The following is a 26,263-nucleotide window of genomic DNA, read 5'->3' on the forward strand; positions in this document are numbered from 1 at the left end:
GTAAATATGATAGGCACAGACAGATATACTTTTCAACAGTGATTTGTAATAGTTTTGGATGGCACAACCTAAAACCTGCTGATAGGGGCTTCAGATCAGAGAATGCGTGTCATTCTGAAGTGCATGGACTTGCACCACATTTTGTTGTTTAAATGTTAAGTCTTGTTACACAATTTGTCAAATTAATGGTTAGTATTGTTCTCATGAGTATATGAACTTTCTACAACAACAGCTCTGCATCATGGCCCTTGATGTTTCACATCAACATCTGTAACCTACAGCTAACATTTCATACTTCCACTTTTTTCACATGAACAGTTGATATAAAAATAAATACTATGTATATGTATATATGCATTCAGTGACATACATCATGGATTATAGACTCACACATGCAACATCAAATCCTAAATACTTAAAAAAGACTATATACTTGCATGGACAATGTTCTTCAGTTCTTCCATTACCAGTCTTTAAAGCTGCATTAGTGATTTTTTGCCAGTATGGGGCAGAAGAAATCCAAAAGAAGCTGACAGACACACAGCACTGACATATTATTGCATTGTAAAGTTGGTTAATAATTCTCTGTGGATTCGTCACAACGAGCCTTTTGATCCAATTCTGATATAACAAGTGTTGAGTTATGAGTTATATATGCAGCTGCATGTCACATTTACACTCTGTTTAGACAGGCTTTACTGCTTAAGGTCAGTAGGGTCATTTTAAAGCAAGACTATGTAACCTTTAAACAGTGGCTCATTTTATTTCCCAAGATTCTCTTGAGTCAATTGCTTTAATGACATAATTATTAGGTGTCCTAATACAGTATGCAGAAAAAATTTTACTTTGGTGATAAAACCATTTAAATGTTTACCTGCATACCTGCTGAAATGTATGTCAACCGTAGAACAAGTGTAGAAGAGTCATTGTCAGTGAGCTGACTCAGTAATGTCAATTACATATTAATATTAAGTATCAAAAGCTGGCCATACCAGGCCACGTAAAGCTGTAGCAGTTAAACTTCTATATAGTATATATACTATATATAACTCCTGTATTTGACTGAGCAAGAGCATGGTTTAATACTTTGAATGTGAATGATTTTAACATTTCATTTACAAGGTAAATAGGTAACAAACTAAACAACATGTTAAGATGTTTTATTCCCCATGGTCAACAGTGATAATCTCATCTATTAAAGTCACTACACTGTGCAATGGTAAGTGCCTATTCTTTTGATAACAGATTTGAAATGTGTTTGGACCTGACAGGAAAAGAAACTGTCCAAACTGTCTTATGTCGGAGTACAATCCAAGTGGTTCACTGACACGCCTATAACTTTCCAGTATACCTTGATGAAGTTGACTGTGCCTTCACTTTTCAAACGCCACTTGAGACAATGAAGGAACCAATGATGAGAGAAAAAGTCAGTGCGTAGCTTTGTAAAAGTCCAACAGTGTTGCTGAGTGGTGAGGTGGTGGTTAAGATGGCATCTGTTTCATTCCATGGCACTGGTAGGTTACAGATATTTCCCTCACAGCAGGCTATGCAAACCTTGACAGAGAGACACACATTAAAAACAATGTGAGATCTCAATTAGTGAACGATTTAATCTCAGATCATCATATTGATTTATTTTGTCTTACTGAAACCTGGCTGTGTCATGAAGATGAATATTTCAGCCTAAATGAATCTACTCCCCCCAGTCATATTAATACTCATATTTCTCGAGACACTGGCCGAGGAGGTGGAGTTGCAACCCTTTTCAACTCAAGCCTAATCATCAACTAACTAACTAATCATCTAAATTCAATCATAACTCATTCAAAAGCCTTGTTCTTAGTCTCTCTCAGCCAACCTGGAAAACTTTACAGCCAGTTCAATGTGTTATAGTGTACCGTCCTCCTGGTCCCTATTCTGAATTCCTATCTGAATTCTCAGAGTTTTTATCAAACTTAGTCCTTAGTACAGATAAAGTAATTATAGTGGGTGATGTTAATATTCATGTGGATGTTGATAATGATTGTCTTGGCACTACGTTGATCTCATTATTAGACTCAATTGGCTTCTCTCAGTGTGTAAATAATCCCACTCACTGTCTTAATCACACCCTAGACCTTGTTCTGACTTATGGAATTGAAATTGAACCTTTAATAATTTTTCCACAAAATCCTATTTTATCAGACCATTACTTAATAACTTTTGAATTCCTATCACTGGATTACACGCCATCAGACAAAAATGTCTTCATTAGATGTCTATCTGATAGTGCTGTAGCTAAATTTACAGGAGCAATTCCATCAGTACTGAATTCAATGCCATGTCTCAATACTACAGAGGACTCTTATGTTAACTTTAGTCCCTCCCAAACTGATAATCTTGTTGATAGTGCTGCAGGCTCATTAAGAATAACACTCGACTCCATCGCCCCTTTAAGAAGGATGATAATAAAACATAAGAGGTTAGTTCCATGGTATAACTCCCAAACCTGCAAACTAAAGCAAATATCGTGAAAATTTGAAAGGATATGGCGTTCCACCAAAGTGGAAGAATCTAATATTCTTGGCTTGTACAGATTTTCCCGGCACCCCACCTTGTTTCCTTCATGATCCATTTCAGTGCATCCTGCCGAAAGACAGTCCTCCAGGGCCACACAGCGTTTAGTCACAGATACACTGTCTCCCTCCACATCTATTGTGTGGCGTGTGTAGCAGTATTTGGCCTCTGAAAAAAATGGAAATTCAGCTTCAAACATTTGCAGAGATAACCACAACACTTGGAGTTATACCTACAGGAGTATAAGAGTAGTAGTTCTGAGATTGCTTCTCTTAACCCCCCCCTTCTCTAATACTCCCCTGTGGAATTTGAGCTGGACTGTGTTGAATTAGTCAAATACAATCTAAAAAGCTCCATGTCCTCAGTGTCACTGTGGTGATGTGGAAAACCACAAAAAACATGGAAATAGTTAGTTAGCATATACAACATTATACTGGTTGAGCTCTCTATCTCAAACTAAGATTGATATTTTTTCAAGCAAAGAATGTTCTTTTATGAGTGAAGCCAGCAGGTACTTGGTCACTGCTGGACAGATTTATAGCTTTTTCTTAATGACTAGGACACACAGACTAGCTTTGATTAGTTCCTGTAGAGCATTAATCTGAGGTAAACTCAACTGTAATCATTGGAGGCTACTGTAAATTGAGGGGCTGTATGCTTAAGTCTTCATAGCTCAGAGAAACATCAAGCAGCCAGCAGCATTCATAAACGTAATGATATAGAATCTTCTGGGTAGCAAGAATGTCAAATCCAAATAAAAATGTGTACAATGTGTGCACTGTGCAATGTACTGACACAAACACCATGGGGTACCACTGCTATGTGGTGCTCTATTAGTGTATAACGGCAAACATATACATGCACTTGCACAGGGTGATGTGGTACACATTCCTGTTGACAGTTTTACACTATTCCACTGACACAACACCTTAAATAACTAGCCAGCAAAAAGCAGGAACACATAAGAATGCCAACAGTGAAACTTCTTTTACAAGAAAACTCCAGTGTACCAAAGCCAGACTGTACATTTTGCTGAACAGTATCCACTCTGGCCACAAAAGACAAGTGTGGTAAAGTGGTAGATGCTGAAACATTGTGCAACCGTAGTACAAGTAGAGAAGATGAAGTCAATGAAATGATGAATTGACTGTACAGTAGTTGACAGTAACGTCAGTTATAACAGTATCTAAAGTTTGCAAATGTAACCCAGATTACATCTAGACCAATAAATAGGCATACATAGCAATTGAAAACAATACATAAATACATGCAAATAAATCATTCCTGACAATAAATAATCTGTCTTAAAAATATATTAAAATCATATAGTGTTGATTTCATATGTGATATAATAAATTTTAAGGGATGGGTTCACAATTTTTCAAGTGTGTCTTAAAACAACAGCCAGTTACCCATATGGACATTGAAACATGTTTTTCTTGCTGTAATCATTCCTCCTGTTCATACTGACCATTAGAAGATCCCTTCATAATGCACTTACGATGTGAGTGATGGGGGACAGAAATGTGCAAAAATGTATTTAAAGGTTTGTCTGAAGCTAATACGACATGTCAGCTGTCCAAATGAGTCAAATAAAGCAGATATCTTTCAATGTTACAGTCTTCTTAGTGCCAAACTCCATCTTTTTGTTACTATACTTCCACTGCAGCTCAACAGGGAAACACTGTCTGAGGAAACAAAGAAGGAATTTGATGTTAAAAAGGCTTTAAATATGACAGATATCTGCTTGATATTACTAACTCAGACTGCTGAAGCCTCATAGAGACAGACAGAGAGCACTTTTCACAGCTGATAGGGCGAGTACAGTTTATTCTTATACAGTCAGGTACTGAAAATAATGGACAAAAAGCCTGTCCAGATATATATAAAGACAAGACAGTAACAGAGTAACTAGGATATGGGGATAGATTTATTTCATAATGATTTGTCTGAACAGATCCGCAACACCTTCCACACATACAAAAAAGATTTGTAAACTCACAAAAATATTTTCGGATCGCACGTGATTACCTGCTGACAGCGTCATTTCCACATTTCAAAGTAAGAGCGCGCAGTCTTTCTATGAGCTGTTTTTTATTTTTGTTTTTTCAATAAACAGTGATAAGTAACGTGCATTCATTGTTTTATGTTAATGTCATGCAGTGATTATTAGTGTGTGTTTATTTATTCTATGTATATTATCTAGCTCACACTTTTGTATACATTTCTGTTTGAGTATGAAAGGCACAAGGATGCTTGTGGGTGACGTTCAGTTCTCTAAAGCGGTGGCTTAGCTGCTTCTTCAGTTGGCAATTGTATACATAATATAAATATACATATATAATATACAACAAATAAACACATACATGCACAACTGCATGCTCTTACTTTGAAATGCGGAAATGATGTCATCCGCAGGCGATCACATACTATCCAAAAATGGCCGAGTGAATTTTCGTTTGGACCTGTGGAAAATTTGTTTCAAAACTCTGTGTGTGTAGAAAGCAAATCCACAAGCGTAGAACTGAGATCCACATGTTTTTTCAATTCACAAATAAAAACTGAGTTCACAAATGCCTGTTGGAAAGTTTTAAATATTAGGAAGATATTCACAAATGCTTTTAATTTATTTGCAAATTAATTTAATGTATTCACAGATATTTTTTATTTCTGAAATTTGTTGATGTATTTGCAGATCTGTTTTATATTTGCAAAATATTTTTGTGAGTTTACAAATCTTTTTTTGTATTTGTGGAAAGTGTTTTATATTTACAGATTACACATTTACACTAAGCGGCAACCTCTGGGGCTGTAAAATGAAGCCAATGCGGAAGTGCCAAAAACTGCAGTTCCTTGAATGGCCACTTGAGGCTCAAAAAGCGAGTCAATCCCCATAGACCCCCATGTTAAAATGCCCAATTTTACAGCAGAAATAAACATGTTTACAGCCTGGTACAAAAAACAGTTTTGGTCTCTATAGCTAATTTCCCCTTTCATGACGACTGTACGGGGGGTGAATTTTTTTTATAACTCACCCGTTTAAATTTCATTAAGCCGTAAAGTAATGCATAATGAAGGACATGGCTGCTTTGAGTGACACGTCCGCCAGCCACTAGGTGGCTTGTTTCAGCCATTCGGCCTGCCTCTTTGCCCATTTTTGATTGGCTGGGAGTTAGGCAGTGTCATGCACTGCCAAGATGGAGACGGCCGGAGCGGCTCACTTTGAGCTTCAAAACCACTCTTCAAAAACCAACGGGTGACGTCATGGTAACTACGTCCATATTTTTATACAGTCTATGATTTACACACAGATTGTCGATCTGTTTACACAAATCACTATGAAACAAATCTATCTCCATACTAGGAGCATGGGGAATGGGGAATGGCAACTGTAAAAATACAACATTGTAGATCTAAATTTGGACAATCAGCCTGCTCCATAAAGGGCTGTCAACTTTGGAGCACATTACCAACTGAAATCAAATTAATTCCAGATATATAATCTTTTACTACAAAGGTTAAGTGCTGGCTAAAAGCAAACCAGAGCTGTACCCATTTTTAGCTAATTGTATTGTATTGTTAAAGCTATAATATATAACTATTCCGCATTAAAATGTCTGAAAACAACTGGACCTATGTTATATATTTTGTTGAGTTGTGTACTTACATTATCCCAAATATTTCCAACAATCTACCGAAGAGTATATGCACAAAAGATACATGTGTCGACACTGTGGTTGTCTGCCACAAAGTGTATATGCAGACAAGACAATACATCGGCATTGTGGTTGTCTGCAAGAAACTTAAATTGACTTTTATTCAGCCGTATTATTAAGCCGTATTTTTACGATAAACTTTTTAGGTCTTGGTCATTTTTGAATATATCTTTTAACTGGATGAAGGATTTTAGTCATTGGACGTCTGGATCTTAAGTTATCAAAGAAACAAGCTGAGTGAATGTTAGCAGCAGCTCGGCTGACAGCCCCTCTCAGACGTCCTCTGTCTGCCAAACGGCGTCGGAGAAACACTGATTTTTTTTACATGAAACTGCTTTATTCAGTGTTTTTACCCGTTTTAATCCCTGTGCACGCTTGTTATGGAGAGGAGGAGACCTCTGTGGATAATTTGGCTCCCAGTAAAAACCTGCTAAACATCTGGATCTTAAGTTGTCAGAGAAACAAGCTGAGCAAACGTTAGCAGCAGCTCGGCTCGCAGCCCCTCCAGACGTCCTGTGTCCACCAAACAGCGTTGGAGAAACACTGATTTTTTTTTTTTTTTTTTTACATGAAACTGCTTTATTCAGTGTTTTTACCTGTTTTAATCACGGGTTCTGTTTGTTTTGGAGAGGAGGGGACCACTGCGGATAATTCAGCTCCCAGTAAAAACATCCTGAACAATGAACACCGAAGTAATCCTAACCTGGAGAAGCTGGTTGTTTAAAAATTAAGGAAACAACTCCCATCATCCCTTGCTACTTCACAACATCATCAAACTCTGTCTTTTGTTATTATTTTGACTGAGAGTCCTAGTGGCAGACTTTACATATTGTGCATTTAATTTTTTTTTTTTTTCAAACTGTACATCACAGACAATAGTTTTTAGTATGTGTATTTCATCCACATCTGTAGTGTATTGTGGTTTTATGATAATGAAAGCTGTATGTTTTAATTACACTGTACATGTAAAGCCCAGCTAGGTACAAAAGTTCAAAAATAGCAATAGCTATAAACTCTCTGTGCAGCACATCAGTTTCATGCTCTATATTGGAATTATGTTAAATTGCATTGTCCCTATCAAATAAATAAATTAAAACTTCAAACAGAGTCAAGGAAGTTACACGCACAGACATGCAATCATTTTCCATTCAGGCTCTTTTTACAGATAGCATTTCAGCGGAATGTATTCTGTGATTTAAACGTCTATTACAAAAACTGCATACCTTTCAATTAAACAGCTGTTCTGTTTTTACTTTCATGTGTGTTCTCTGTAACTAGCAATGCAAAGGTTTTTGAGATGCAGGTTGTCTGTGCAGCTCAGGTTGGGTCTGTCTCTTCCACCACATGGCTCACAGCCCTGTATGCACTTTTGTCTTCTTAAAGGCTCAGTTTTTCAATTCTGCAGCTTAAAAAAAACTTAGTTCTGGGTTCTTTACCCTGTTGGTAGTTTATTCCACCACATAGCAGCTTTTAGACATTTTTCTGTTGTTGTTGTTGCAAAGGGAAGTGACAAGGAGGCACCTTCACTCAATACAAAGTCAATGGAGAGCAATGAATTGTTTTCCCCTCCAGGCTGAGCGGGACTTCATTGTGCTCTGTCTCTATATAAGCTTCAGATAAACTTTTAAATGCATTTTTGCACAAAATGACTGTGTGGACACACTGGATTTTAGCCCCTATCTCTTACATTGAAAGCACATTTGAGGGGGATCTTTTAATAGCCAGTATGAACTGGAGGAATGATTACAGCAAGGAAAACCACTTTCACTGTTCAGATGGACACCTGACTGTTGTTTTATTACACACTTGAAAAACTGTGAACCTATCCTTTAAGTGAGGTTCAAAAAATTTGTTGACAATCCTTTTTGTTTGAACACGACCCTTCCTTTAATATCCTCACTCTCCAGCTCCTGGGTTATGCAAACATTAGCAACCATAAGATAATGGCCATATAATATAATATTTTATAATTCAAGAATGTAATACCACTTATCTCAAAAATTACATAGTCTTATTTAAGATATTTTAAAAAAATGTGTGTAGTGCATATTTTACTCCTTAAATGTCGACAGAAGAATCTTACCAAATGGGCAGTACACGTCCGGTGCCCAGCGATTACACTCAAAGTTATCTTGTGAATCTTCACAGGTAAAACACTTGAATCCACCAGGAAATGGAGTGGCTGAAAAAAAAAAGTAAACAAAACCTTCTAAACAGACAGCACTATCATACTTGAAACTCAAAATTGGTTTTAAGCTTTGTCAGCAAAAGTTTTTATTGCCTCATATCACAACAGGAATATAAGCTTGTCTTTGATAAACTTGGCTTTGATGTCTGCCATGTGGATGTCGATTGGCAGCTGTGATTGACAATTGGCTCACCTGCTGCTCTCCCTGGCTCCGGGACTCACACTGAGACTATTGTCGCAATATGTCACAAAGTTTAACGTTACTTGATAACTATACTTGCCCTGTTAGTTAGCTAATGTTAGCCCAAGTGTGCAGCGATCAGTGTTCTCAGTAAGTTAGCACTAGCTTAAGTCCGAAGTAGCGGGCATGTTTCCAGAGCGGGAAAGGCAACAACCCGCACTCCTTATATGGAACATCCTGGTTCCAAACGGAAAAGATGGCGCCTACCATAAGCCGCAACTCTGGGCTTCAAATCGGCTCCAATGCAAACCAACCAGTGACGTCACACCTCACTACGTCCATCTTTGTATAATCCATGGTCTTCACACTTTATTGATCCCCAGGTGAGAATTTATATTTTACAGAAAAACAAGAGACTAAGGGACTGTTCATTATTTATGAGAGGGAGAGGGGTGGTGCAAAACAGGGGAGGCAGGCCAAATAATATTTTAGGCACTGAGGGGGGACTTGTGTTTTTTATTTTGGCTTAAGGGAGGGACATATAATTTTAAATGGTTGCATTTTGTATTTATTTTAAATATATGTTTTCTTTTCAGAATATGTGTTTTACCACTGTATGGTGACGGAACTCACAAAAAGTTTCTGAGGATATAAACCATTCAAACCTGCCTCTTTGGTTTGTGTGAATGTGAGGGGTTAAATGGAAGAAACCCCTTTTGTCAGCTTATCAGAATTTTGTGCCTCTACAGTTGCTGCTTTCAGCTCTGTGATTGGTGATCCAGCTATAATTCTATCTGTCTTTAAAATGGGCGGGCTTTGTTGTTGCTACATTATGACAAGTTCAGTCGGCTGTGTGCTGTGAATGGGTCCACACAATTACATGCTGTGGTGCACCGAGTTGGCAGAGTCTTCACACCATCTGATAGTTATCGTAAATGGTAAGTGGTAAATGGACAGTCACATTCACCTATTCACACACATTCATAGGCTGAATGGGTACAGCGGCTACCATGCAGGGTCCCACCTTGCCCATCAGAGGAAATCTAATCATTCACACACATTCACACACTGATGGCACAGCCATCAGAAGCAATTTGGGATTAAGTATCTTGCCCAAGGACACATCAACATGTGGACTGGAGGAGCTGGGAATCGGACTGCCGATCTTCCGATTAGTGGACAACCCGCTCTACCTCCAGAGCCACAGCCGCCCCCGTAGCCAGTAGATATGCCAGATCCGCCACCAAATTTCAGCAGTGACAGCAGCATTAACATCACCACGACTACATGGCTTACACAAAAACAAACAAGTCAAGGGAGATTGATAAAACAGAGAACTGATGAATGTTATTCTGGCTTACATAAAATCATATTGTGAACATTACAGTCCATACTGGCAATTATTTGTCAGCTCAGAAAGCTAATATAGCTTTTGCCCTGTAGTCCGACATTATTGTTTGTTGCACCGGCACACTGAAATGGAGTGGACCAGGTCACAAGCTAGCAGGGAAAAAAATGATAATCAAGCTGGGGGTAATGGTTAGTGAGGATTATCCATGCCTTTTTCAGGATTAACTTTTAATGGAGTTAATTGGCAAAGGAACTCCTACACCAGAGCTAATTTGGCGCAGAAAACCAAGGCTTTCTTCAACTCCAGGTTTTCATTTCAAGTAACTTTCGTTAATGCAATCATCAAAGGTAAAAGGGTAAGGGGTTTTTAAAATCTAATAATGGCTGTGGTACCAGCTGATATTATTCTGGCCACTGGCAGAGTCGTAGGCTTATTGAATTTTGCTGGTATGTGTGGTAGGACGACTGGCTGTCATACACTCATATTCTGCTGAAGTGCACACACAGCTTGTGTGATGATGTGATTGTTTATAAGGAGGATTTGCATTTTGCTTAAGAAATTAGTTGTTTGTTTTGGTGATAACTCTTACTCCCTGCTGTTTGCTCGTTGCACTGGCTGGACTATTTTTGTTTCAGAGCTGGAATTGTCATAGGTAACTTTGCAGAAATGTTACTGTAGGAGAGGCAACAGTAAGCTGGACTGGTAGTTTTTTTTCCCCGACAAGGGAAGGGAGGTCAGAGGGCCAAGGTTTAAGTAATGGTTGGAAAAGGTCAGCTTCCTTTTTACTTTTTCCAATCCTACCTAACTTTGGTGTGAATATAATAAAATATGGTTATTTATGGTGGAGGGAGGGTCATGCATCTTCCCCCAGACACTCAGGGAGCCTCAAGGGAAAATATTTGTAGCTCCAGAGAGGGTCAAGATAAAAAGAAAAAACAAAGTCATACCCCAGCCATCCCCTCCTTCTAATAAATAACAAACAGTCCCTAAGACATAACAAAACAGATCAATCTGTCAATTGCAATTGATCTGATTTTTATGTGAGTTCCAAGTCAGTCATACAGCATTTCATTTCATTTGTAGGGTGATTTGTGAATTTCCACCGATCAGAATTCTATAGTCATATTTAAGCATATCATATCACCATCTATATATGTAAGAAGAAAGAAAGAGACAATATGATATGACACAATACAATACAACTATATTGTCAGTTTGCAGTGAAATTAACCTCTTTAAGAGGTTTACACACAGATTAAACATACAGTTACACATATGACACTTTTCATAGACATACAAAACACATCAAACAGTCATGATAATCATACATATCACATCATGTCTTCTGGATTCAGATCTCGGCAGCACACTGATCTTGGTTTAACAACAGGATAGACTGATGCATAAAATAATTCTTCAGTCTGTTGTGTTTAAATTGAGGGACTCTAAATCACCTATTAGAGGGCAAAAGTTGGTATTTTTCGGATTAAAACATGCAAGGAGTCAGAAGAGATACGATTAGCAAGTCTAAGCATGCTCTTGTCGTGAGCTATTTGAAAGGTTGGCCAATAATCTTTGCGCAATTCGGATTTGATGATATAGTTTAGTTTTAAGTTTCACGGGCCGTACTGCAGTATAGCATGAGACTCTGAATAACTTATGACTTATAAAACAAAAATAATCTGGCTACTGGCTCCATAGATCTGAGTCTACAAAGAAAGTAAATGCCTGCTGTATCTTCTTACAAATAAATTCCATATGAGGAGTCCATGATAGGGTGGCATCTTAACATAACATCCAGGTACAGTGGAAACCGCTTATAGTGATAACATCTGTCCAGGTTAAATTGATAAGCAGATGGATATTATAACTAATTTTTTTTCTTTTTCTTTATTTCTTATACAGATTATCATCTAATTGACATTTTTATGTTTATTACATGAATATAAAGTAATGAAATGGGCAGCTTTGGTACTACCTGAATTTTATTAACTGTTTTAAAATACAGAACAGCTGTTTCAAACGCTTGTTGTTTCGCTGCTGCATCTCATTGGCTTGTTTTTGTCAGTTTGTTATAAGCTTCAAGGAGAATACATTTTTCATCGAGAGACTTTCTTTTTCCCATCATGATTTCAATGTGCACGCAGCACCAGCCTCAGGTAGCCAGCTGGAAGCAGACAGGTGTGTTTAGGCTGCGGGGATGGGGGCCGCAGTGGCCCGCAGTGAGAAAGTTGAACTGGAATCAACTTTTGGAGAAACGCAACCCATAATGCTGTGGTGGCCAATCACAGCACGCCATCAGACTGAATAGAGCTTTAACCCTGCCATGAGGGAGGACAAAAATATTACTAGGAAGAGGGGAAGACATTTCTCTTCATTTGAGAGAAAGAGAGAGAGAAAGCAGTGGTCGAGCAAGCTAGAGAGTGGATGAGGAGAGGGAGCAGTGGTAGCAAGAAAGTTGGTGAATGAGAGGAATAAAACATTATTTTCTGATTGTTTCATGGCAGTTACAAATAAACATGCCCACAACCACACCCCGCACCTCCGCAGGTTTGTGTGGAAGTGTGGGGTGTGGTTGTGGGAATGCCACAAAGTCTGATAATGGTGCCGCAGCCTCTATTGTGTATCATGGGAGTAAAATAGAATTACCGTAGTTTTAAGAGAATTATTGAAACAGCATTTGTATAGAAATGATTCTGTCCCGAGCTTTTTAATCTATAGAAGAAGTTGATCACTGTAACCGTGATCAGTATCAACGGTTTCCACTGTATTTGTATGAATTACATTGTGGATTGTCACTGGAGGCGACAATCAGGAGGTCATGATAGTCATCTCCATGATCCAAGTCTTGCACAGTATAGAGTCTACAACCTTCTGCTAATTGTGCCGTAGCCTGCTAACCTGCAGCAGTTACATCCTGATTGCTTCAGTGCAGAGTCTGAGCAGAAGAAGGAGAATGTTCATGCAGACCATGTGCTGGGATCAAAAGGCATCACTGTTTGCTTTCCAATTTGGCACTATAGCATCAATCTGATTGGGCCCCCTCCTCCAGACAAAACCTCCTCCCATGTGACAGCTGAAGGTCTGCAGGTCAGACAAAACTTATCTCAGCAAAGCCTGTCAATCAGTGTGATCTCTCTGTGACCAGACTATGACCCCTTCCACCCTGTACTAAAGACTAACAGCTGTAAACTCATGGATATCAGCCCGTATGGCTACCAGGGTGACAACACAACACACATAACTATTTCACTTGCAGGTATGTAGAATGCACAACACATGACACACATCTGCAGTATCCATACATGGATGGACATGGAGGAAGGTTATGTATGTATTTTTTCTTTTTGTTGACTGTGGAGCAGTGGGATTTTTTTTTTTTTGGCACAGCAGGGAAGGGCCTTTTACATTTTTCTCATCCCAGATTTATATTCTATTTCATCCAATAACTGGTCAGTATGATGGCTTTTGTGTGCACCACGATGTGGTATGGCCACATGCAGAGGACAACAATCCTGTACACCTTATATCTGAGGTGGCGTTCTTTCTGGGTTTATGGAAACTCATTTCTGAAGACCAGACTAATGACTCCTCTAACTAGTTCACGATCTGTAGAAAGCTGGGTTGTAGCAACTCACTGAGTCTTGGGGTTTATTAATCCTCTGACAGCTGACATACGGAAACCAGGAATCTAAGGGTTACAATGTTCTAGAAAAAAATCATGTTTACATACCCAGAAAATTATTTATTTTTTTTAAAGGTAAATAAGGTGTTTTGTTTGGATTTCAAAAAGGTCTCATATCTCCAAAAGCTTTTTGGCAAACATGGAAAACAAAAATTGTTATTAGTGGGTTTTTTTCTCTAAAAACAGCAGTGCCTCCTTTTTAAGGTGTGCTTGTCTGCAACTGAAGAGGAACAGAGAAAACTAAGTTTATGATGCTAAAAGTAGCTTAACAAACAGAGCCTACAGCCATTTTCAGGTAAAACACAGCCTCAGCTGCGCCTCTCCCCCTGTGACTGCGGAAAATTGCATCAAGACTGCATTTGCCCAAGTGCTGGCTTTGTGCCAGCAGGAAGATAGGGCCTTATGTTAGTGTGAGGGCATTAAGTTCAGACTGCCATGTTAAAAGTATTACAGAAATACAGGTCAGACCTGGTAACATTGCTGTCATGACCAACATGTTAAATTTCCATTACATTTATGTAATTAGCTGCAGGTCTGAAGGCTGTCACTTTAATAACATCATTAAAGTGGAGGAGATGAACAAAACTTATAAATTCAGCTTTTCTTTTGTACGAAAAAAATACAGGGGTTTGCTTTGTGTAAAAGTAGCAGTTATGATTTAGCAGCAGTAATACTGTATGACTTCATAGTAATTTAGATGGTGACTATGGAATGGAGTTGACTAAAGACATCAAAAGGGTGAAAGAAAAAAATAAAGAAACATTTTGTCTGAATCACAGAGACAGCCAAAAGACAGTCATTAATCAGCTTTTTTACACAGATGTATGTCCAGCATTCCAGTTAACCAATAAATAAACATGAACATGAACTAATAAACTCAAGATAAATGTCTGGTCTGGCTGACTATGAATGAAATACTGGACTATGAATAATAACAAGGGTGAAAAACTGTTTCATAAAATAGTTAAGCAAATATCTGTGGTAAAAACAAAACAAAAAACAAAACATGTTCTTCAGCAAGAGGGAGTACACTTATCTCTTCTTAATGGGATACATCAGGACCTCTAACATCCTATATGACATTTTGCTGTCCAATGTCCAGAGATGTCAAACTCTTGTATTCTGTGTTCTCTGCAGAGCCATCAGGCTGTGCTGATGTGTGAACAAGACTAAAGGGGGCACAGGTCCACAGACAGAAAAACACGGGTCAGATTAACTGTAATGCAATGCAAGGATTCCACATACCATACTTCAAAGTAATAGACCCAGGCTCTGACTGAGACTGTGTGTGTGTGTGTGTTTGTGTATGAGGCAGAATAAACTGCAGCTAGTGCAGCTTTCTGCATTCCCTGCAGTCCTAACACAGACACCCTGAGAGCTCCTAGCTGCCAGTCACCACTGAACAAAGACTATGTCTAATTTCTTAAACTTATGAATCACAAACAGTGTGTGAGTATGACATAGAGACTGGAGACAGAGACAGAGTGAGCTCTCCATGGGGCCCATTACAGGAGTCTTATCATAACAGTGCTTCTCTAATGGCAGCTAATATCAGAGGTTGAAAGTGAAGGAGTTGGTCAAATGTTGGTTCATGGCCCCCCAGGGATCAGACAGTGCTAACACAGGCAGCACGCCAGTCCCCACTAAAACTATTGTGTTGTAGATTCTGGCTACAAGGGGCAAGTTATGTCACAACACATGGTAAAATCACACACACATACAGACAGTGCCAACAAATTCATATGTACACACACACACTAATAACATAACAAACATAAAAATGAGTGAAACTTTTCACAGACAACTGAAAAACCTCTTGCATTCACACTTGTGAAACCACGCAATAACACTTGTCACATCATGCACATACACCAGTAAGATCATGCATGTAGCAGTGAAAGATTCACACAATGATTCACCACTTTGATCCCTTGGCTGTTTTGCTTGGTTTTCACTCTTTATTGATAATTATATGTATTAGCTAACCATGTGATTTTGTTAATTTCAGAATAAGTCTATTTCCACAGAGGAGAGTGTCAAGGGGCATAAGCAGTGTGCAAAATACAGGAACCTTCAATTAGCATGCAGGATCCACTGAAAAGAACAAAATATATATTTTGGGGGGTAAAATTAAGCTAACTATTTTGTTTTTGCCTATATTCTAAATTTGCAATTAATTTGCATATAGAAATGTTTCAAGATGAGGAGCAGCACAGAAAACTTGACAGCTTGTCTACACAAAAAGTTTTTCAGCTGTGTTTTTCAGCCATCTGTCTGACGGAAGAGATACGCTCCTATTGTAATCAACACAGCAGCTACAAAGCTGCATATTGCCTTGCTATTCACTCGTGCTTTATGTGTGAAACTTCTACCCAAAGCATATATTTACACTTCAAGTCTATTTTCTTTTGTTTTGCAAATGGGACTATAGTGATTGTATGAAATATAAATTAGGGTCATATGTATTGTATCTGCGTATCACCATATGTGAATGTGTGAAAACATTTTGTATGAACACATTCAAATGTGTGAATATAAAACAAACAACAAAAAAAAACGTGAAAACTTTTGATCAAATTAATTCAAATATTTTAATGTGTAAAAAATATCTGAACAAATAGATTTAATTTTTGAATCTGCAAGGAGATCTGTAGCTGTGCATGACATTTGTGAACAAATGAAAAAGATTGCACAAATAATTTCTAATGTGTGAGTGCATAAAGCAGATTTACACAAAGGTTTGCAGTTACAAAAAAGGTTTGCAGTTGCACATCTATCTGTTTGTGGGTGAAAAAAAGTTCACACAGAACTCAACTGTATGTGTGAATCCAAGTTTACAGCTACAAATCAAATCTACAAGTACAAATCACACCTACAAGTACTACATTTGACGTTTCCTCCTGAATAGCCAATTGGGATGCTCTGAAATGCAGGGGTGTGTCTGCTGAAGGCACTGAAAGCACGCTCCAACTGAACAGCCTCTGAACTTCTAAACTTAACAATGCTCATTCCGAACTCCCATATGAAAATACACAATTTAAAATAGGCCTTTTTTTTTTTTTAGGTGTGGGACAAGCAACATAGATATTTTAAAAATAAAGTAATGTTGGGAGCCACTGTTTGATTTGGCACCCATTTTGTAGGTAAATGTGGGCTTATTTCAGTAAAAATGTAAATTAAATGACTAGTTAATCAGCAATCCATCATCAATCGTTGTTTTCCCAAAGGAATTCAGTGTTAAATGTACAATATGTAATTTCTGCCACTAGGGGTCTCTCAATCAAAACAATCACAAAAGAGTGTGATGATGGTGTGAGGTAGCGTGGGATCATGGGAGTTGTTGTCTTCATTGTTAAACAACCAGCTTCTCCAGGTTAGGATTACTTCGGTGTTCATTGTTCAGGATGTTTTTACTGGGAGCTGAATTATCCGCAGTGGTCCCCTCCTCTCCAAAACAAACAGAACCCGTGATTAAAACAGGTAAAAACACTGAATAAAGCAGTTTCATGTAAAAAAAAAAAAAAAATCAGTGTTTCTCCAACGCTGTTTGGTGGACACAGGACGTCTGGAGGGGCTGCGAGCCGAGCTGCTGCTAACATTCGCTCAGCTTGTTTCTCTGATAACTTAAGATCCAGTCATCCAATGACTAAAATCCTTCATCCAGTTGACAGTTTCAATCAGGCAACCGCAACGTCAATGTATTATTCTGTATGCATATACTCTTTGGTAGAGGCCATTGTCGCAGACAACCACAATGCTGACACATGCATCTTGTGCACATATACTCTTTGGTAGAGGGAGTATGATGCCGTTGACAGGTGACCAAATGAAACAGACTGTTACCTTGATTAAAATTACTGATTTCTCTGGGTTTGAAAATTGTTGGAAACATTTTGGATAATGCAAGTACACAACTCAACAAAATATATAACAGCTGTTTTTAGACAGTTTAATGCAGAATAGTTACATACTATAGCTTTAATGTTTCTCTGCTGAAGAGTCTGCTGGCAGCTTCATTTTGGCTGTCAGCCTTGAAGCAAAAGCCTCTCACGCCATGCTTTTTTGGTGAAGTGCTGCCCGGCAAATGCTCTCCCTCTTTTTTTTTTTTCTTCGGACTTCTACAATCCTTTTTTTTTCTTTTTGTACTTTATTTAAGGCTTTCAATTTAACAATGACGAAACAAATTGAGAGGATGTACAAAACGATACCAAAAAAAAAAGACAATACCAAGAGGGATACATACTGGACAAAACAAAAAGGATACAAGACAGTTTACAAGATAACATAAATAGTCTTCCAAAGATGTTGTCACTATGTGTACAAATTAAGTGTAGGATAAGTGATTAACATGAAGACACATATGACAGTGACAGCACAAATGGGAGGCAGAAAGGACCAGACAGTAACCCATGAAAACAATAACATGAGGGGAAAAAAAAAAAAAAAAAAAAAAAAAAAAAAAAAAATATATATATATATATATATATATATATGTATAAATTTAAATAGATAAATAAAATTTAGGCTTAAAAATAGATATATGTATGTGTGTGTGTGTGTGTGTGCACGCGTGAGTGTCTGTGTGTGTGTTAGTGTGTAAGATATAGAGGGAAGGGAGGAGATGGGAGGAAAGAGAGGAAGGAAGGAGAAGAAAAAACAAAAAGCTGCAATGTTGTTGTGGGGGGTCTCTGGTTGGGCTTCAGGGTGGAACCAAGATGAGTTAGGACAGAGTTTTATAATTATTATTATTATTATTTTTTTTTTTTAATTTTTCTTCTCGCCCTCTACACACCTGTCCACCAACCTCATTTTATAATTTGTTTGGATGTCTGTCTGTCTCCTGTTCTCTCCTTCCCTCTCTTCTTTGCTCTTATTGCTCTCTCCTGCTTTAGGCCGCCCCCAGACCTGTAGGAGGTTGCTGGTCTGTTGCAGGTCAGATACCCTCTAGAACAGCCCCCACCCCTATAGGAGGGGTTGGGTCTGAGGAGTAACTTTCTTTTTGAAGGTGGGTTTGATGGGGAACAGGCCCTAGACACCAGGCTGTCCGAACCAGCCAGGACCCCCAAGCCACCATAGCCACCTGGGCCCAGTAAGATGGGGAAATAAAACTTAGGAAAAGATGGATATATGAGCGTGCAAACCAGTTAGTAAATAAAATAAATAAATAAATAAGATAAAGATATTAATATAAATAAAACAAACAAAAAACACAGGAGACATAGTTGAATAAATGGATTGTTAAGTGTGTCACCACAAATAAAAGTGTAAATTGAAAGTGTAAATGTTGTTGTTGTTGTTGTGTGTTTTCTGGCAGTTAGTGAACATACATTCCTCTTCCAACCACATTCTTATCAATAATAATACTAATAGTAATAATAATCAGTAAATTATAGTAATAATTTTTTAAAAAGTATGTGTATCTATGTGTATATATATATATATATATATATATATATATATATATACACATATATATATATGTGTGTGTGTGTGTGTGTGTGTGTGTGTGTGTGTGTGTGTGTATATTTGAGTCTAGTTTGCATTGTTAGTTTCTGATTGACACTGGGTGTATGTGATGTGCTGTTGTGTGAAGCTTTGTATTTTTTTGTTTTGTATGGTGTGCTCTATGTGGGGTTTTTTGTTGTTTTGTTTTTTTGTTTTTTGTTTTTTTGCTTTGTACTGTTTGTTGTTGTGTTGTTGTATGTTTTGATTGTAGGGGACAACGGATGCAAATTAGCTTTGAGCTAAACTAAAAATCTCATGTTAAAAATCAAAGCTCTCTACGGACAAGCGTCATTAACGAATATCTTACTTTGTAAAATGTCCAGTGTAACCGGTAACACCGGTGTTGTCATGAGTTTATTAGTCGGTGGGAAGATTTCCTCATCGTGGCATCCCTCCCACCCAGTCAGTTTGGAGCATGGATCTATAAAGAGAACTGGATACAGCGTCGGAGGCGGGGCCCCGTTCATTCCTATGAAAGTTGCTCAGTGGTGCATGAAGCAAAAAAAAAAAAATCGACTTCCGGGTATGAAAGTCCCCGGATCTTCCGCATTGTGCGGCCCATAGAGCATGTGCACTAGTGACTTTCGCTGGTCGAGTCGGTTTAGCCCTCCGGCTAACTTGAATGGGGATAAAACAATTCAATCATATGGCTCTTCTAGGCTTCTGAAATGTGATCGGACTGAATGGATTTAATTCTGATAATGAGACAAATCATTTCGCGGGGGTTGTGACGCTCAAAAAAATTTATCTGCTGATTAACAGACCTCTCTTTCACAATGTAAGTCTATGGGAAAAAGTCTTTTTGGGCCAGTGTGCCTCATGTGACGTGGTAATTACACGGTTTGGCCGCTATGTCAAATTTGCTTCAAAGCTTGGTGCTCTTCCTGTATCCAGTTCTCTTTATACATCCATGGTTTGGAGTGGGCTGGCTTGCTCTGTACTCCTGTGATTCAACAAGCCATTCATATTTGATGCCCCTTCTTACATAACATGGGGCAGGGTTAGGCTAAGCCAAGATAAGGGAAAAAAATTTGCCCATACCATGGGGGACCAATTTACAAATCACCTTCCATGTATGTTGTCAAAATACAACTATTAATGTGATTCAATGTGTTATCAATAATATTATCAGTAATGTCATTCACATGTCACTGAATGTAATGTGAGATTTTGGAGAAACATCATTAGGCTGTGTGTCTGCTGACAACTAACACTGTAGTGAGGTAGAGCAAAGAGAAACAGATGCCACACAAGAAAACTCCTCCAGACAAATTTATATACACAACATATTAATAACATGTTATGTGGTGTTGGAAAGTGGACACTTACTTGAGGGGTGGAGGTAGATGATATCTTGTTCAGTAAAGTCTCTGGTGTGGACGGCTTTCAGAAGATCCAGGATGACGGTCAGCACCAGGACCCAGGCCACTGTAGGCCAGTGCTCCATTGCTGGTTACTATGGTTTCACACATGCAGCTTTCTGATCGATGAATGTCAACCAGATACCTGTGATGTGAAACATGAAAACCAGAAATCTTTAGGTTATGGCTGAATCATGCATGAATGTAGGCTGAATGTATGCTATATAGTCTTTGTATAGAAATATTGAATAGAGTAATTCATTGGAGTTTTCTGAAGTGAGACCTTGTGCATATTTACAATCTTGATATCCATCTTTGGTGTACCTGGTCATTGTTGTCAAACAGCATAGCAGGCACTATGACTCCTTTCTGTCTCTGTTCAGACATTTTGACTATTGTTGCTCATGCTTAGCACTTACTTACTGTGTAAGGTTTGTAAAAGTATGGCAGAGGTGTTGTATCGGATTGCATTAGATTGCACAGGTGTTTCTAATAAAGTTCTCAGAGAGGGTACAAACTTAATGGCAATAGCCCATTTTGCAAATACTGCCATCTTGGATTTTGATGTGCCGATGACATAGGTGGCAGGATTGATTGTGGGATAGTTTGGGAGCATCACAACAAAAGCAAGTCATCTATGACATATGACTATTACTACCTGTTCACTCATTGGCAATGAAAAAAACGATTAATACATGTAAATTGCTTCACAATTCTACATATAGAACCTTTAACAAGAAACATCATCGTCAGTCCCATATCACCCCAATTCTTGCCTCCCTTCACTGGTTTCCAGTAAAACATAGAATTGACTTTAAAATTTTACTAATTACGTAGAAGGCCTTGCATGGCCTGGCCCCTGAATATATATATCAGAGTTGTTGAGCCCCTATTCTAGCTGTCAGCCTCTACGATCATCTGATCAAGGCCTTTTATCTGTTCCTCGTTCCTATTTTAAATCCAGAGGTGTCCGTGCTTTAACTGTTGTTGCTCCTAAACTGTGGAACAGCTTTCCCCATTCCGTCAGATCTGCTGAATCTGTGTTTTTTAAAGCAGATGCTGAAAACTGATTTCAATAGGTTAGCCTTTTTATCAATACTCTGTTTGCCTTTAGTTTTGATTATCATAGCTGTGTGCTTATTTCTTGTCTATGTATCAGGCATATGTATGTGTATGTATATATGTATGTATGTATACTTGCATTTGTATGTGTGTATTTTATCCTATATGTGAAGCACTTTGTAACTGTGTGTTTTAAAAAGTGCTATATAAAGTTATTATATAAAATAATGTGTGTCTGTGTATATATAATTATTATATATTATAAATGACTGTTATTATATATAAAGTTGTGTTCTATATTTTAGATATAATATAGATATCTCACATTAAAATATATAACATTATCAAGCCTATTTTTATTTTTCTGTTCCATCCAGACCACACAGACCCAAGTGGTGAGTTAATCTCACAAGGTTACACGAGACTGTAGTGTAACATCTCTGCGCACCATCATGCCATTTTCACATCTGGATACAGATACAGCAAGACTGCGAGAGAGCATGGCAGAGAGATAAAATGACACTGTATGCCACAACTTTTAAAGGTAAATTAAGTCAATATTTGAAAGGCATGGCATTATTTCATATATATATATATATATATATTTATAAATAAAACGCCACATTTTGCCAGCTAAATTAGCTAATTTATATAATGTGGTCAGGAGACAAACAATGTGCGCTGTTAGGTAACGTTGATGTTAGTCTTCCAAAACCACATCGCACTTTCAAAGTTGAATATGTGATGTGTTTGGAGGACAGTAAATGATAGCCAGCATTAACTTAGAAGCTATCATTAGCTTACATTAAGTAACATGCGGCTAATGCTAACTTGTTAGCAAGACGCCTCCACCTTTCACGGCAACTAAGTTAGCTAGATATAATGCTGGTTAATGCTATGCATCCCTTTGTAATGTTGAGCAGATTTCACCAAAACGATACCTTTGTTAGGAATTTAATGTAGCTAATGTCAGCAAAGCTACTGTTAGCTACACTACCATTTAGTGACTGATTCGGTTAGTTGAGGCTCCTCAGACAGGTGTTACAAATCAACTGGTTTTCCCGTTAACTGGTTACCTTTGTGTAAACATCAGGCGTTTCTCATGGCGACAGTAGATGTTCCAACCACAGAGAGGAAACATAGCTGACCTTGCAAATGCCTGATTATGATTTTATATCACTCATAATTTCATAGACTAGGCTATCCATCTGATTTAATTAGGTTATTGATGGTTTATGGAAAATATGATACAACACGTTCAACTCACAATAAGAAAGCAGGATGCTGAATCCTTAAAGTAGTGAAAATGAATAAAAAAGGCTAGGACAGCAAATCTAGTTTACTTATTTTTAATTGCTAGAAGGAGGTTTCGGGCAAGACACCCTTCTTCAGCATGTGTTCTGGCAATTTACACAATCACCATAGGTGGGATTAATTATAGACATCCACAACTGGCACAATAGGTCCATCCCAGCAGAGGGAGCTACGAACCTCGTGAACCTCAGCAGTGCGTGTGCTTCGCTGAACTGCTGCATCTCTTACGCTTGAAGCATCCACACTGGAAGCGTGTCTGCTGTGGCACTTCTGCCACTGGCAGACCTACCTTTCTATCACTTTCCTATCTATTTCTGCTGAGAACCGCGTGCATCACGCGGAAAAAATAGGCGAGACCTCGAATCTCTAGATGAATCGACGCAGCAGCCTTGTGTGAGACGCATGTCTCACACAGGCTGTGTGTCTGCTCTAACCTGTTAGCATGGGCGCCGAAATGAAAAGCAAGAGGTTCCGTGATGCACACGCGCTGCTCACGCATCCAGTGTGTCCCAGGCGTTACCTTATTGTTGGCACTTCAGTGATGTTTACCGCATCACTGTCGTGCCAACAATAAGGGTAAAGCACACCCTCTCGTGTAATATTGCTTAAGTAATGTCTCTCCATACCCCCTACACTTAAAATTATCACACTTTAGCATTTGACACAAAAGAATCATCCAAATTACAATGACATGTGTCTGATCCTCAGTAGTTTACTGTATGGTAGACTTCTTTTTAATGCGGGTGAGTGAAAACTGCTAAAATGTAAAAAAGTATTACTGTCAGTTTTCTTTTTTTATACTTCAGTTTAGGCTATGTAGAAGTTCCCACTTTTTCGCCAAAACATCCATAAAAATACGTTCAAGATCAAAACACAATGTGAAATTAATGGATTTCTTCCTTCCTTGAGTTAAATGACTTTAGTGAAACTGTGGGATCAGAAACATTCTTAATCATATTTTGATGTATTTTCTTCAAACTAAAAGCTCTCCACCTGGGGTTCAACACCAGATGTTAAATCTAAAGGAAAACATACAGTGCACTGTGCTACACCACTGAGCCATGCAGCTTTGAGAACAACTCATACACTCAAACACATAGCCAATTTGGAGCAAAAACAACTACATATTATCTTTGGGGTTTGAAATACCTCTGGTAGATTAACTTGTGACCACTGTTATTGCATTGATCGCAGCCACACAAGCCCAATTTGTTGCACCTGTGAAGTTAAACATTTTTTGAAGATCAGAGGTTTTAATGTGTTATAATGTATTATGTTGTCTTTCTGATGACATACCTCTGGTGAAGTCACAAAGAAAGTTGCATTAATAAAACTCTTCATGTCTTCATTGAGTGATTTAATTGCTGCCCCCAAACTATGGAAAACAATTTCATTTACTTCAGTTTACCTTCACTAAATGCATATCCATAAACTTATATCAAAGGAAGGTCAGCATCAGGGTTACTAATGAGTGAGTCAGGATAGAGTAGTTCTCTTGACTAGTAGAGGACCAGGAGTCTAATCTGTGCAAATCAACCAATGCGCCTGCTTGTCAACAAGACAGGTTGTGTATGAGGACAGCAAACATGTGGATTGAGCACTGAGTTTAACATTTTTAAAACCGGATTTCTCTGATTATAATATAATTGAATGCACAATTGTGTACAGAGTAGAATGAAAATGAAACACAATCTATTAGGAATGCATGATAATATCGGCACATCATTGGTATCGGCCAATAAATGAAATATCGGCATCAGCCAGAAATGAACATTTCTGCCGAGTATGAGAGGCCAATTTGTTGCTTTCTCCTCCACCGCCTTACTGTGCTTCCCTCCACGGACTGTTTCATCTTGACGGTCCCGGTGCTTACTCCGCAGACTCCACTTCACTCAGCTGCCCGTTAGACCTTCTGCTTCTTCCCTCTTTAACATGAATAGAAAACTGGATCCAGATGGAGAGCCAGGGCTACTGTTAGCTGAGAGGCTAGCGGAGCGTTAGCCGCAGCATGGCCAGAGGGAAGCACAGCCAGCTAGCCTCCACTTGCCTCCCAGCTAACGTTAACCCCTGGCTCTCCGTGTGGATCCAACCAGAGCTCCTAGCCCCGGTTTGTTATTCAGGTTAAAGTGGGAAGAAGAAGCTGGTCTGACGGGCAGTTTGAGTGAAGCCTGCAGAAGAAGCACCGGAACCGTCAGTGTGAAACAGTCAGCGAAGGAGCTGCTATGTTTGGCTGCAAAGATAGGAAACACCTCGGCTGACAGGCCCCTCTTCTCATTTCTCAGTTTGCACATCCTCCATTCCTTTCCTCGCCTCCTCTCCTCACATCTTGGTCCCTCCCACCTGAGATGCGAGCAAGGAAGAGACACGAGGAAAGAGAAGTCGAGGCAACAAGCATTTAACAAAATGAGACGTCTGGAGTTGTCATGTCATAAATATAACATGCGGTACAGCTGCATCATCTGTCCATTGTTTTGCTATAGCCTACCGCTGTATTTTATGATCTCTGACAGATGAGCATAAGAGTGTTCAAGAATGATATGATAAGAATGTATGGATGTCATACATTGTTATATTTTATTTAACGAATGCGCGCACACACAAATATATATATCCTTTATATATTTTATTATGTGAAGCACTTAAAAACAGGAGGATGGAGGACAGAGGGGAGACTAGGAGGCACAAAATAGAGAAATGAGAAGAGCCCAAGATGTATCACTCTGTTTGAAAAAAAAAAAATCTTGTTTTTGGTTTATAATGGTGGTTGGCAACTAGCATATTAGGTGCATTACCGCCACCTTCTGCTCCGGGATGTGGACCTGAGATTAAATCCTACACTAATAAACTCAAAGAAAACTTGTTACTGCTCGACCCACTTGGCAGGTTCATTTAAGTTTTAATGCTGAGCTTCTGAACTCCAGTCTTCCTCAGTTCTTCTATTGTGTTTCTTGATCATACTTAGTACTTGCATGCATAATAGTCTCCTCAGCCAGCTGGAGAAAAAATATGTGCATATATCGGCAGCGGCATTGGCAACTGGCAAAAAATCCAATATTGTGCATCCCTACAATCTATAGTTTATTCTGTGTTGAAAAATAGGACAAAACAAAGTTGCAATTTCAACGATGATTCCCCTTTCAAAATCGAAACAAAATTCCAACAGTGACTCAGTGTTGACACAAGACCTTAATTAACCCATGTTGAAAAGTAAGACGTTGAAACAATGTCGTGATATCAACGTTGATTCACCTTTCAAAATTGAAACAAAATTCAATGCTCATTCAACCATGACCCACGACATTGATTCACCCATGAATTAACATTGAAATGCCGGCTGGGATTTG

General features: G+C 38.5%; 1 protein-coding gene across 3 annotated transcripts in view; it reads right to left on the reverse strand.

The window, feature by feature from the left end:
* Positions 1 to 1,136: 1,136 nt before the first annotated feature.
* lypd6 (LY6/PLAUR domain containing 6) overlaps positions 1,137 to 26,263 on the reverse strand; it is a 58,702-nt gene continuing 33,575 nt past the window's right edge. Inside the window, exons 1-5 of one of the 3 annotated variants that reach the window (XM_044366703.1) lie at positions 22,547 to 22,651; positions 20,512 to 20,688; positions 8,356 to 8,454; positions 2,594 to 2,724; positions 1,137 to 1,554 (exon numbers count right to left, since the gene is read on the reverse strand). In XM_044366703.1, the coding sequence (XP_044222638.1) occupies positions 1,381 to 1,554; positions 2,594 to 2,724; positions 8,356 to 8,454; positions 20,512 to 20,629 (522 nt within the window). In that variant the 5' untranslated portion in view covers positions 20,630 to 20,688; positions 22,547 to 22,651 and the 3' untranslated portion in view covers positions 1,137 to 1,380. Of the gene's footprint in view, positions 1,555 to 2,593; positions 2,725 to 8,355; positions 8,455 to 20,511; positions 20,689 to 22,546; positions 22,652 to 26,263 lie in introns of those variants that run through there. The other 2 variants (XM_044366702.1, XM_044366705.1) reach the window with 2 other exon arrangements.

Source organism: Thunnus albacares, chromosome 11, assembly GCF_914725855.1.
Source record: "Thunnus albacares chromosome 11, fThuAlb1.1, whole genome shotgun sequence".
NCBI classification, from domain to species: domain Eukaryota; kingdom Metazoa; phylum Chordata; class Actinopteri; order Scombriformes; family Scombridae; genus Thunnus; species Thunnus albacares.